Source organism: Myodes glareolus, chromosome 26 (assembly GCF_982192425.1).
Source record: "Myodes glareolus chromosome 26, mMyoGla1.1, whole genome shotgun sequence".
NCBI classification, from domain to species: Eukaryota; Metazoa; Chordata; class Mammalia; order Rodentia; family Cricetidae; genus Myodes; species Myodes glareolus.
The window spans coordinates 11,794,940-11,807,807 of record NC_142051.1 but is presented as its reverse complement, the minus strand read 5'-3'; the positions used below and the strand labels follow the sequence as shown (position 1 = coordinate 11,807,807).

Genomic DNA, 12,868 nt, shown 5'->3' with positions numbered 1-12,868 from the left:
TAGTTCCAGTCCGGAGGTGGCAGAACCGGAATTCAAACCAGTATTCAGAGCCCATCCAATCCTAGGGCAGAACAGAGCATTGGAACCAGGGGGGAACGAATTAGAATAAGGACCAGAACCCAGTATAATAGGATTCATTCATCACTGAGGGACTTGGTGCGTGCTCTGTGATCTTTGGGGATGTGGATGTGTCTGGAGCTATTTTCTGAAGATATAAAAACCTCCTTCCTGTACCCAGATTCCCTTATTTTACAGAAAGTAACTTAAACTAGTGTCTTCTTGGGATCTTCTGGGGACACTACTTAAGAAATGCCTCTTGGGCGATGTGGATGATGGAGACATCGAGAAGAACAGGATTGTGTGTGCTGAGCCTCGGGCTGGGGCTACAGAGGAGCTAAGCACTTCTACACACAGCTCTATTCTAGGCCCTGGAACTGAAAGTCCCTTTCGATGACACAATCGGGCTGTGGTCTTCCTTCCTGACTCATTCAGCCTTCTCAAGTCCTAACCTCCTTTCCCTAGACCCCCACCAAACTCCTCCCTCAGGACAGGATCCCTCCTCCCGGCAGGCGGTTTTGCTATATTGTTAGTTTAGTTTGGTTGGGTGGGGGTTAGTTGCTTGTTTCAGATTTCTTTGTTCGCTTTTAACTGAGGTGTCTCTTTGTGTGCCTGTGTGAGTTTATAGGCATCGTGTGTGCGGAGCTGGAGGTGTAGGTGGCAGTGAACCACCTGACATAGGTGTTGGAAGCCACACCCAGGGTCCCCAGATGAGTGGCAAGTGTTTAAGCACCGAGCCATCTCTCCAGCCCCTGGTTGGTTTTTTGAGACAAAAGTCTTCTGTCATCCCCTACTGGCCTTGGAACTCACTAAGTAGCCAAGGCTAGCCTTAAACTCCTGACCCTCCTTTTTCTTCCTCCTCCTAAGCGCTGGGATCATATTCAAATGTTTGTCACCATGCCTAGCTTTCACCATCTAGATTTATGAAGCAGGAATACTCAGCTCCTGTAGACACAAGCCCAGGGCTCCACCTGAACCCCAAACTATAGGACCCAGGCCAGTGCCCCAGAGACTGCTCGTGGGCAGTGAGGAATGATAATCCCAGTATGACTTCCTCTCTGCATCGCTTTGGAGTGGTGGCCTGTGGCTGCTGGGGATGGGGGGAGGCAGAGGAATCTGAACTTTAGGAGAGAGGAAAATAATGTCTGTGTGGAGGGGGGGGGGGTTGTATAACAAAGGAGTTTGCTTACGGCTAATAATCTCCAGCTGCAAAAATACCAAAGGGAGGCCAGGCTGGCCAGGGACGTCATTTCTCGCCAATTCCTTACCGGCCTGCTGAATGGGACCCTGCTTGACCTTTGGGGAGGTGAGGGGAACCCAGCCAAGGACAAATATATGAGAGCAGGAACTGTGACCACCCTTCTCTCCCAGAGGTGGGAGGGAGTGCAGGCCAGGAGAGGGGCTCCCACTCAGGCAGGTCGCCCCATCTCGATGCTTGGACTGAGTATGGAGCTGCATCTGGGAGCAGGGCATCAGATCTCTGCAGGGTTCTTCTCTTCCCTTCTTGCCAAGGGTGGATGGGGGAGCAGGGCCAGGGTGTTGTCAGTCCTAGGGGCTGGGCAGTGACTCAGGAAGCCTGAGGAAGTTGGAGAGAAGGCCATCTGTGCCAGCTGGTGCTGGGAAAACAAGATTTGACTGATGAATTTTGCATACATGCCAGTGGCCCCCAGACCCCCGCAGTGCCCACCAAGTAAAGGGCACACAGCCCTGTTGGTTTTTAGCTGCCCTGCTGGCTGCATGGGGCCGCAGAAATGTCCCTGCTTTGGGACTGCAGTTTCCTTTGGAGGTGGCCCAGCGGTTTCATTTTAATCTGGTTTCTCTGTGGCAACCGTGTGTGGGGCAGCTCCGTCGCCTTTAACTCTTACACCGAGCTTTCTTCCTCTACGACCTTGGCCTTCTCATGCGCCTTTGCCCCGCTCCCCAAGACGGGGTAGTCCTGGGAGCCCAGAGGACAAAGTAGCTAGGTTTGGATCTGTGCCGGCACTTGTGATAACCTCACCCCTGTGACCGCTTCCTTCAGTCGTCTCAGGGTGGGGTTTACTAGAGGGGACCTGAAGAGGAAACCATTTATGAAAGCCTCCAGTGATGCCTCTCCCTTCCCCCTCCCCCTCAGCCTCAGTCCTGTGACTGTGAGTCAATGACTCCGACACAGCCAACTTCCCTGGGCGCCATGTTCCTATTCCTTTTACCCCCTCCCACTATTAAGAAATAGCTCCTGAATCCCTCTGGGGAGGAGGGGTGAGGGTTGGGGAGGAGTTGAGCAGAGCCCACAGTTACGCCTGTAACTGTGAGGTAGAGGAATCCCTACCTGGTCGAGTGTGGATAGCGTAGGATAAGCTTCAGCCAAAGGCAAATAGCGAAAAGGTGTCTTTACCTCTTGTTGAAATAGGGCAGATAAAAATCTCTGCCTTAGGAACTTTCTGGTTTGGAGAGGCCTTACTTCTGAGGGTGTCAGAAAGGTGTCAGTGGGGGGCATGGGAGCCAGGTTGTGTTGGAAGGAGGCAAAGGTCATCCTTGTCCCCACCCCCCCTTCTATGGCCCTTCATGGCTTAGAGTGACCATGGCAGCCGCTCGGAAGTTCCTCTTTCTGTCTCTGTTTCTCCTAGTTTATCCAGGGTCCTATCTTCTCCTCCTCCTGAACTCTGTTTCTCTGGGCTTCCCTGGCAGAGGAGGGTATTCAGCAATGAGAACACAGAAGAGACAGGGACATGAGGGGACATTCGACGCATGTTTCTGACTCCCAACCTTGTGTCAGCAATCTTGTGTTGTGCTGTATGAACTTAATATTTTGAAATATTTTCCTCCAAACTGAGTTCATTTATGAACATTCTGCTTTTCATTTTTTTTTTAACTTATGCAACATGTACAGCCTCCAGCCAGTACTTCTTGTTAGTAGGAGATAATTAGACTTACCATGGAAAGTGAATATAAGTCTGGCCCAAACCAAAGATACGTGCTGTCTCGATTAGTTATGGTGTTCTTATCTCAAGCAGCAAAAGCAAATTAAAAAGAAAATATTGGGGTGAGTCGGTAGGCCTATCTACCCTCCTGCCTTTTGGCACTAGAAGATAGCTCTTTCCCGTTGAAGGCTGGATTAGAAGTGGAATAGTCTGTCAGTCAGCCAATGTTTGCCTAGTCCCCCATGCTTATGACAACCCTGAGCCCAGGATGGGGGTTGGGGGTGATGAGATACTTGGGGGAGATGGGACTGTGCTTGTGACACCCACAGAGCTCAGGGGAAGGTGATTGACTGGCTAGGGGAGGATCAGGCCCCAGAGAAGGCTTGCTCACCGGAGGGATGGGTACCTGTGGGAGGGCCCGGCCCACAGAGCTCTTTCATTCTTTCCCCAGATGTGGAACAGATGGCCATCGACTGGCTGACAGGAAACTTCTACTTTGTGGATGACATCGATGACAGGATCTTCGTCTGCAACCGGAATGGGGACACATGTGTCACCTTGCTAGACCTGGAACTCTACAACCCCAAAGGCATCGCCCTGGACCCTGCCATGGGGTGAGAATGGCAGACCAGGGTTCTGATTCTGGACAGATGAGGCAGAAGCTATCGTGGGAAAGGGGGGTCCCAGTGACTGCACCCCATTTAACACGTGTGCACCCACAGGAAGGTATTCTTCACTGACTATGGGCAGATTCCGAAGGTGGAACGCTGTGACATGGATGGGCAGAATCGCACCAAACTGGTCGATAGCAAGATCGTATTCCCGCATGGCATCACCCTGGACCTGGTCAGCCGCCTCGTCTACTGGGCGGATGCCTACCTAGACTACATTGAGGTGGTGGACTATGAGGGCAAGGGCCGGCAGACCATCATCCAAGGCATCCTGGTGAGGGAGCTTCTGTCTGGGGAACCATTAATCAGATTCTTCCGGTGAGGGGGGGTGTCCTTTGCAGGGGACTCCCAGTAAGTGTGGACAGTATGGGAGCTCGCATCTTCTGGTGGGAGTGGAGCCAGAAGGAATGGGAGAGAAGAGAGGGAGGATATAGCTTCCATTCTGATGGGAACAATCACTTAAAGGCACCTTTTACTTCCTTTTTCTTATTTGATGCTTAAAATAGCCCCCAGGAGATGAGCAGGCAGTTGACAAAAGCGGGGTTCAAAGATGTTTGGTAATTTGCCAGAGGTTACACAACTGGGCAGCAAGCGCTTGATCCCAGCCAGGAGGTCTTGCCGCTCAGCAGTAGGACATCCATTCTGGCGTAACTTGCATGAGCGACCGTCCCTGGGGTTTTGCCTGGAACTCTTCTGGTTTTAAGCTTGAAAGTCTCACAGACCACAAACCCTGATCTTAGGCAAATTAAAGCAGCTGGCTACTATAGGCTTCCTTGGGACACGTGTGTGTACTCAGTCCCCCCCAGAAGCTGCATCAGGCTGCCCTGTCCACAGAGGTTAGGGCCCCTAGTCTAACTCAGCTGAAAATCGTCAGAGCACCCACAGGGAGGTGGTGTGGTCCACCGATCAGCACCCAGGTGCTGGGTAGCCGCAGCACCCACAGAGAGGTGACATGGTCCACCGATCAGCACCCAGGTGCTGGGTAGCAGCATAGAGCCAGAGCGCAAGGGGTATCATCTCCTAGGAAAGCTCCAGACAGTCCTTAAAGAGGTGCTTTGGGAAGGATGAGCAGGAACTTGGCAGATACTTTCCAGAACAGAGGAGTCGAAAATTTAGCATCGAGTTAAATAAAACCGGAAGGTGGACTTGGGAGAGTAGATGGTAGAGAGTGGGCGGAAGCCACAGTCCTGCTGGGCGAAGAAAGCATCCCTTTTGTCTCGCTGACCAACCCTGCCTGCCATTCCAGATTGAGCACCTGTACGGCTTGACCGTGTTTGAGAACTACCTGTACGCCACCAACTCGGACAATGCTAACACCCAGCAGAAGACCAGCGTGATTCGAGTGAACCGCTTCAACAGCACTGAGTACCAGGTTGTCACCCGTGTGGACAAGGGTGGCGCCCTGCACATCTACCACCAGAGGCGTCAGCCCCGAGGTGAGTGGGTTCCATGTCCCCTCCCAAGTTGGCTTCACCCTGACAGGACTCTAAGCTCCCAGATCACAGTTCTTCTCGGGAGCTGTTATTCTTTCTTATCAGGAGTGTTTCTAGGCACCTACCCCAAGCTACCAACCCTGGCTTCTCCCACAAATCTCCTTGTCTCTCCATGCCCCAAGTTCCCTTGTTCCTGAATCTAAGTTGTGGCAGGGCAATGGGATATTAGTCCTGTGGCTTCCAATGTCTAAAATGGGGCCAGAATGAAGACCCACTCTGATGGCCTGAGCAGAGCCTTGCGGGGTGCTGACAGCTCTCCACTCTGCCCTTAGTGCGGAGTCATGCCTGTGAGAATGATCAGTATGGGAAGCCAGGTGGCTGCTCCGACATCTGCCTGCTAGCCAACAGCCACAAGGCAAGGACCTGCCGGTGCCGCTCTGGCTTCAGCCTGGGAAGTGACGGGAAGTCCTGCAAGAGTGAGTGACAGGGAGGGTTGGGTACGTGGGCCTGCTGGGTGTGGGGGTGGGTCCTCAGATGTTCCTCTGCGACCCATGCCTCTGGAGATGCAGTGAAGCAAAGGGTGGAGATGTAAGGAGCCCGCATCCAAGAGCAGCATGCTTCCTATTACCCATTCATTCACTGTACGGGTATCTAGCAAAACGCTGGGTGTTTGACGCTCTTTTGGCAGTGAAGGGTGTGTGGCAGCAAGAGCCTCTCTGAGGACGCCGTGTCTAAGCCATGCTCTCTGTGGATGAAGTCAGGCAGCCAGTCATATGACTAACCTGAGGAAAGAATGGTTCTGGAGGAGGGAGCTTACGGTGCATAGGCCCTGAGGCCAGTGCAGGGCGTGGTGTACCTAGAAGACCAGTGGGGCTGAGTGGTGGGAGCGAAGGGAGAAGCAAAGCTGCTCGCTGGGCTGAGGCCCCTATGGAGAGAAATGGTGTGATTGGGTTCATACTGTGTAAGCTTATTCGGTGCTGGGCAGAAACTGGGCCACAGGGAAGAGGCCAGGCGGCTTTTTCCACAGCGTGGGTAAGAGTGATGTGGTTTAGGCTAGGATGGTGGTAGAGGAAGTGGTGGAAGGTGACTAGATTCCAATATATTTTGATAGTCCTCCTCTTAGGGCCCAAATCTCCCTACTAAATCTACTAAGAGATATTAAAGTGACATCGAGCCTCCCTTCTCTGACCTCCCATCCCACGTGTCAAACCTCAGGACACAGTAGCCCTAAGACTACTGTTGAGCATGCTCTCCTGTGTTCTCTTTGACTGACTCAGCCCCGTCTGCTCCATGTCTCCTGATGCAACAAACCCAACACACTGCTGCTCCTCAGACCCAGACTCCAAGCTGGGGGGTGATCATGTGTACATGTGCTTGTGTGAGTGTGTGCATGTGTGCATGTATACGTATGTGCATGTGTACATGTGTGTACGTGTGAGTGTGTGCATGTGTGAGCGTGTGCATGTGTACATGTGTGTGTGCATGTGTACATGTGTGCATGTGTACATGTGTGCACGTGTGCATGTGTACATGTGTGCGTGTGTGTGTGTGTGTGTGTTTAACTTTGTGCCCTTTGTGCTTGCCCTAGAGCCTGAGCACGAACTGTTCCTCGTGTATGGCAAGGGCCGACCGGGCATCATCAGAGGCATGGACATGGGGGCCAAGGTCCCGGATGAGCACATGATCCCCATTGAGAACCTTATGAATCCACGGGCTCTGGACTTCCACGCAGAGACTGGCTTCATCTACTTCGCTGACACCACCAGCTACCTCATTGGCCGTCAGAAGATCGACGGCACTGAGAGAGAGACCATCCTGAAGGACGGTGAGGGCGTCAGAAGGAAGGTGTGGGTGGCGCTTCTGAGGGATGTGGCGCTTGAGTCAGGAAGCCATCAGAGGCTTACACATCTCCCTCGCAGCGTGAAGAGTCTTCTGTGACTGGCTGGCTGGGCTGGTTGGCATGGAGATGAGGGGATAGACAGGTTGACCCCTCCATGACCTCCTTCTTGGCTGAGCCCAAAAGAGTCAGGAGGATGGATGGGTTAGGCAGTGTGGGCTGCCTTTGCCAGCCCTTGGGAAAACGTAGGGTCTCTGCCATTGGCTCAGAGCCCTGGAGCTGTGGGTAGCACACAGCCAGGAGAGGCCTGAGCAAGGCCCAGAATCGGGCCTGAATTGGGCCTGCCAGGCAGATAGGGCACGTGGCTTGTGTAGCTGAATCTCATAGCCACGGGAACCTACACTATTATGTGGCCTGAGAAAACCGTGTCTGGGTCTGACCTACTTTAGCAGAGCCCCCATGGAGTATCATCAGAACCCGCCCTATGGAGGCTTCTGGGCTATGTGTATTTTGCCTCAGATGTGTACTTTGGGGCCCCGGGATCTGATTCCCCAACCAATCGATCTGACTGATACCAGTCACTACCCTGAGCCTTGCTCCCCATCCCCCATGCAACTCAGAGAACCTTGGCAGTCAGCAATCATAAGACTGTGTGGAAATCAGAAGTAACTCCTAGTCAGGAAAAGGTTGGGGTTCCCTTTACCAGGGGAACTGCTATTTAGGGGGATACTTAAGATGAAGCCTTTGGCTAAGGGAAAAGTCACTTCCTAATTTATTCATTTTGTGAGCTCAGGGTTTTTAGGCCGAGGACGTGGCGTCACACTTGTTCAAGTAGCCGGTGTGTATTGCCTCAGCTGTCTACCTAGGCACAGGCCCAGACATGCCCTCATTCGAGAGCCTCCATCAATCACATAGTTCCCTGGCTGCCCCGTGCTGTTTTCAGAGATTGACTCAACACAAATATGACAACCTAGAGGGTCTCTCCCCAGCCTCTCTTCCCCCTCTACCCACCATTCAGGGCAGCAGGTGCTTCCTGCTCTAGTTCCCTGCCTGGCCCCCATCTCTCCCTGCTTCGTGCGCCCTCATCACTCTCTCTACCCCCCCACCCCCACCCCAGGTATTCACAATGTGGAGGGCGTGGCTGTGGACTGGATGGGAGACAATCTTTATTGGACAGATGACGGCCCCAAGAAGACCATTAGCGTGGCCAGGCTGGAGAAAGCTGCCCAGACTAGAAAGACTCTAATTGAGGGCAAGATGACACACCCCAGGGCCATTGTAGTGGATCCGCTCAATGGGTGAGTGTGCCCAGGCCTTGGGTTGGGGAAGTGGGAACTGGGGGAGGGAAACTGCAATGCAGGGAGTGTGGGGGTGTGGGGAGGCAGGCAGGCCACTGAAGCAGGAATGGGAGCCTGGGAGAGAGGACAGGCGTTTGTCCATCTTAAGGGCAGAGAATGAAACCGTAATACGTACCGGAAGTCTGTTTCTTCATCTCCTAGTACAGAGCTCTCTGCTGGTTCCCCTTGGCCCCACGACGCCCTAGCCTTTGGGCCTGCCCCAGTGCTTGTTGGCCAACATCTTCCCATACCCAGCAGTTCTCTCCCCATTATATACTGTCCACAAGGCAGTTAGCAGCAGATTCAGTTTCTTGTCAGTACTGCGGCTTGGAGAAGCCGTCCTCACTCTCTCTTGGCCCCTACCTGCTGCCCGACTTCTCTCCACCCACCCACCCCCGCCCCGTCACTTTTAATTTTTCTCCTGATTTTATCACACTCTCTGACACAACCTTCTGAAGTGACTTGTTTCTTGTGGGGTGCACGCTCCCGAGGGGTGGGGAACCTTGGTCTGCCAGAGGCTTGCCAGCTACAGTAGGCACCCATCAGGTGTTTGTTGGATGGAGGCCAGAGTAAGTGCAACGTGTGTGTCTCAGGAATAAACAGCTCAGAGAGACCACTGGGGGGAGTTCTGGACGTCTCCTAATGCTTAGACTCACAGGAGGGACTGTTGATGGCAAGGGTGACCCGTGTGGTGCTGACCAGTCACTGTCCACAGGTGGATGTACTGGACAGACTGGGAGGAGGACCCCAAGGACAGCCGGCGAGGGCGTCTGGAGAGGGCTTGGATGGACGGCTCACACCGAGATATCTTTGTCACCTCCAAGACAGTGCTTTGGCCCAATGGGCTAAGCCTGGATATCCCGGCTGGACGCCTCTACTGGGTTGATGCCTTCTATGATCGAATCGAGACCATACTGCTCAATGGCACCGACCGGAAGGTGGGCAGGCATGTGTGCATTGCTAACCCCTGTTCCTATGCAGGAAACTCCATGAGAATGTGGATGTCTGTGTGTCCAGGCCTGTGTGCTGCTTATATGTTTACTCATGGCTCCATAAGTGTGTACACCTGTGTGTTTGTGTATCGTGTGTTTATCTGAGAATGTCTGTCTGTCTCTGACTGCTCACATTCACACCTGTGTATGCACCTCTGTTCTTACACATACATACACAACACAGTGTGGTGTAGCCATGCACCGAAGCGTGAGCTCCTAGGGACAGCATATGTACACATTTGTTCACTTGTATGGTTTTGTACTTCAAGAGTTGCGTTTGTGTTTGGGCGTGTGGATCAAAGTCTTCGGTGTATCAGTTCCTTCACAATACAGCTCGTGGCTACCTCTGTGGTCTTGTGTCTTCTACTCTCCACATCCCAACACTCTTCGAACAAGCAACAGTAGACAGTTTGGGATTCCTAGCACACACTGTAAGACCTCTACTCCCGAGCCTTTGCTCCCTGGGAACCTACCCAGCTCCTTCTGGTTCTTCTTCCCCCAGATCACCACATATGCCCTCCACAAGACAGTGGGTACTCAGGGGCAAATCTGTTCCTAGTATCCATCACAGCTTGACCCTTAGTACTGGCTGCTCTGTGTGTGTGTGTATGTGTGTGCGCGTGCATGCACGTACGCGCCATAAAGGAGTATAAACGGCCCCAGGAGAGGACACTGTGGCATCCTTTCTGGGTACCTGTAGGAGTTAGCATTACCAGGGCCCCAGGCATCCTTAGGCATTTCTGTTTGACCCCCATCTCCTCAGAAACATCCCCTCCATTCCAGATTGTATACGAGGGTCCTGAATTGAATCATGCCTTTGGCCTGTGTCACCATGGCAACTACCTCTTTTGGACCGAGTACCGGAGTGGCAGTGTCTACCGCCTGGAACGGGGTGCAGCAGGTGCACCCCCTACCGTGACCCTTCTGCGCAGCGAGCGGCCTCCTATCTTTGAGATCCGAATGTACGATGCCCAGCAGCAGCAAGGTACTCGCTTGGGATAGGTTAGGGACAGGGAGTTGGCAGGATGGAACCCTAGGCTCTGATACCCAAGGCTTCCAAGAAGTCCTTCTACTCTGTTCCCCGTTCAGTTCTTGTTCCATGACTGTGTTCTCTCTGTTTCAACACGATCTTCCTCTCCTGACTTCCTCTTATGTCTCCTCAGTTTCTGTGCTCTGTTCTTTAACCTTGCTGCCCATCCCTGTCCTCCCCTCTCCTGCAGTGGGTACCAACAAATGCCGGGTTAATAATGGAGGCTGTAGCAGCCTGTGCCTCGCCACCCCTGGGAGCCGCCAGTGCGCCTGTGCCGAAGACCAGGTGTTGGATACAGATGGCGTCACTTGCTTGGGTATGAGGGGCCTGGCTGGGGGCAAGGATGGGAAGGTCGCTCCTGCAGGAGAATGCCACATAGGAGGGATGACCACGGGAACGCTCTGGTCTCAGGAGGCAAAGAGAGACCCTGTAGGGCTGAGAGGAAGCAAGAGATGGGCTTCAGGGAGACTCTGGGGCTAAAGGCAGACTGGAAGTGGAGACTTGAAAGAGTGTGAAAATCAGGTCAAATGAGTGAGAAGGGAGACAACCATGTAAGGAGATGGTTCTTAACTCCTTTTAACTTGAATTCATTATTATCAGAGTAAAATAACAGCAGTTCAAAATACTGTAGACTGGGTCTGGTGGTACTGTTCCTTTAATTCCAGCACTCAGGAGGCAGAGGCAGGTGGACCTCTGTAAGTTCAAGGCCAGCTTCGTCTATGAGTGAGTTTCATGGCTGCATAGTGAGCCCCCGTCTTTCAAAAAAGCAAAAATGAAACCAGCAAAATATTGTAAATTAGCTAGGTAATGTGTACATATTTATAATCCCAGCACTGAGGACCTGAGGCAGGGGAATTGCAAGGTCCAAATCAGCATGGAGACCCTGTCTCAAAAACAAACACATTTAAAAAGGACATTAAGAAAATGATGGCCACTACTGTGTTGTTGTGAGTCACATAGGTTGATTGTTTTGTTTTGTACATAGCTGTCACCCTGTGTATCTAGACATCTACCTCTTTTGGCTTTTATCCGTCACAATATCCTCTCTTACCTTTATTCATTTATTTTAATGTGCTGGGAATCAATTCAGTGCCTCATTTCCATTAGATAATCCCTCTACCCCTGTGTTACAGCCTCCATGCCTTACATTCACAATTTTATATTTTGTTTTGTTTGAAACTGGGTTTCTCTGTGTAGCCCTAGCTGTCTGGAACTCACTCTGTAGACCATGCTGGCCTTGAACTCACAGAGATCTGCTAGCCTCGGCCTTCCAAGTGTAGGGATTAAAGCCCAGCACATTCATGATTTTACTTATTTGCTTTTATTTTATGTGTGTGGGTATTTTGCCTGTATGTCTGTGCACTGTGTGCGTGCAGTGCCCACGGTGGCCAGAAGAGGCATCAGATTCCCTGGAACTAGAGTTATAAAGGGTTGCCAGCCACCATGTGAGTGCCAGGGATGAAACCTGGATCCTCTGGAAGAGCAGTCATTGCTCTTGGCTGCTGAGCCACCTCTCCAGACCCAAGCTCATGATTTTACATAGCCTTGTTTTTCTCAGTACAAGTAGACTCTAGGGATGTTGGCCACTAGGTAAGGCCTTGGGTTCAATTCTTAGGATCACACACACAATTGAGATTAAAATAAAAGTAAATACTCTTTGCAAAAATGAATAAATGCACAGTATATAAAAATATAAAGAAGAATGCACAAATCCCCCAATTGTACGGTCTTAGATGTCATCCTCCCAGACACTGCTCTGCATGCTTACCTCTGCATGATGATGGGAGTCACGCTGCACATGCTCTCCTGTCTTCTGCTTCGGTCACTTGGCTGTGTACCATGAATACATAAGCAGCCGTTTTAACAGCCAAATTGTCCCGTCATTTACTCAATCATTTCTCTGCTGTTGCAGAGGCACCCTCTACAGTAGGAGGTGATTTTCAGTTCTGTGTTTCATAATCACAGCCGACTCTCACTGAGCATAGACTATGTATTGTTTAAACATTTCCTGTGTAGTAGTAATTTGCATATACCCTAAAACCTGTCTTTGGGAATGACTTTTTTTTATCATCCCTATTTACAAGTAAAGAAACTGAGATCCAAGTTAGCACAGGCAGTCAGACCTGAGAGCCTGACCCCGACGTCTATTTCTTTAAAACCCTTCTGCATTTCTCGCCTGCTTACCCTTTCCCATAGTCGGAATGATTTTCTCGTCACAGTGCGAGGAGTGAAAACGGTGTCAGTAGCCGGGCATGGTGGTGCACACCTTGGAGACAGAGGCAGGTGGATCTCTGTGACTTCCAGGCCAGCCTGGTCTACAGAGAGAAGTCCAAGACAGTCAAGGCTATGTAGTGAGATCTTCTCTCAAAAAGAAAAGAAAAGAAAGAGGTCAGTAGAGAGCCAGCCGAGAGCAAGGCTGAGGCCAGTGGAGGTTGAGCACATTGGCAGAGGCCGTGGAACTGAGAGGGGCCAGGGTAATGATCGTCTTCGTGGACGTGGACATCATTAAGAATGGAGGGAGAAATGATTGGAGAGGCAGTGACCCTGGACCGGGAGCAGAGCAAACTTAACCATCACAGAGAATGGCCTGAGAAGGTCAACGCTGACTCCT

At 51.7% G+C, this 12,868-nt stretch overlaps 1 protein-coding gene across 2 annotated transcripts in view; it reads left to right on the top strand.

Moving 5' to 3' along the window:
* Positions 1–12,868, top strand: part of Lrp1 (LDL receptor related protein 1) — an 80,901-nt gene that overhangs the window by 22,662 nt on the left and 45,371 nt on the right. The window contains exons 1-10 of one of the 2 annotated variants that reach the window (XM_087902011.1): positions 3,265–3,299; positions 3,409–3,571; positions 3,680–3,902; positions 4,875–5,064; positions 5,394–5,537; positions 6,650–6,886; positions 8,016–8,196; positions 8,951–9,173; positions 10,011–10,212; positions 10,448–10,573. In XM_087902011.1, coding sequence (XP_087758137.1) covers positions 3,420–3,571; positions 3,680–3,902; positions 4,875–5,064; positions 5,394–5,537; positions 6,650–6,886; positions 8,016–8,196; positions 8,951–9,173; positions 10,011–10,212; positions 10,448–10,573 — 1,678 coding nt within the window. In that variant the 5' untranslated portion in view covers positions 3,265–3,299; positions 3,409–3,419. Of the gene's footprint in view, positions 1–3,264; positions 3,300–3,408; positions 3,572–3,679; positions 3,903–4,874; positions 5,065–5,393; positions 5,538–6,649; positions 6,887–8,015; positions 8,197–8,950; positions 9,174–10,010; positions 10,213–10,447; positions 10,574–12,868 lie in introns of those variants that run through there. The other variant, XM_087902009.1, reaches the window with a different exon arrangement.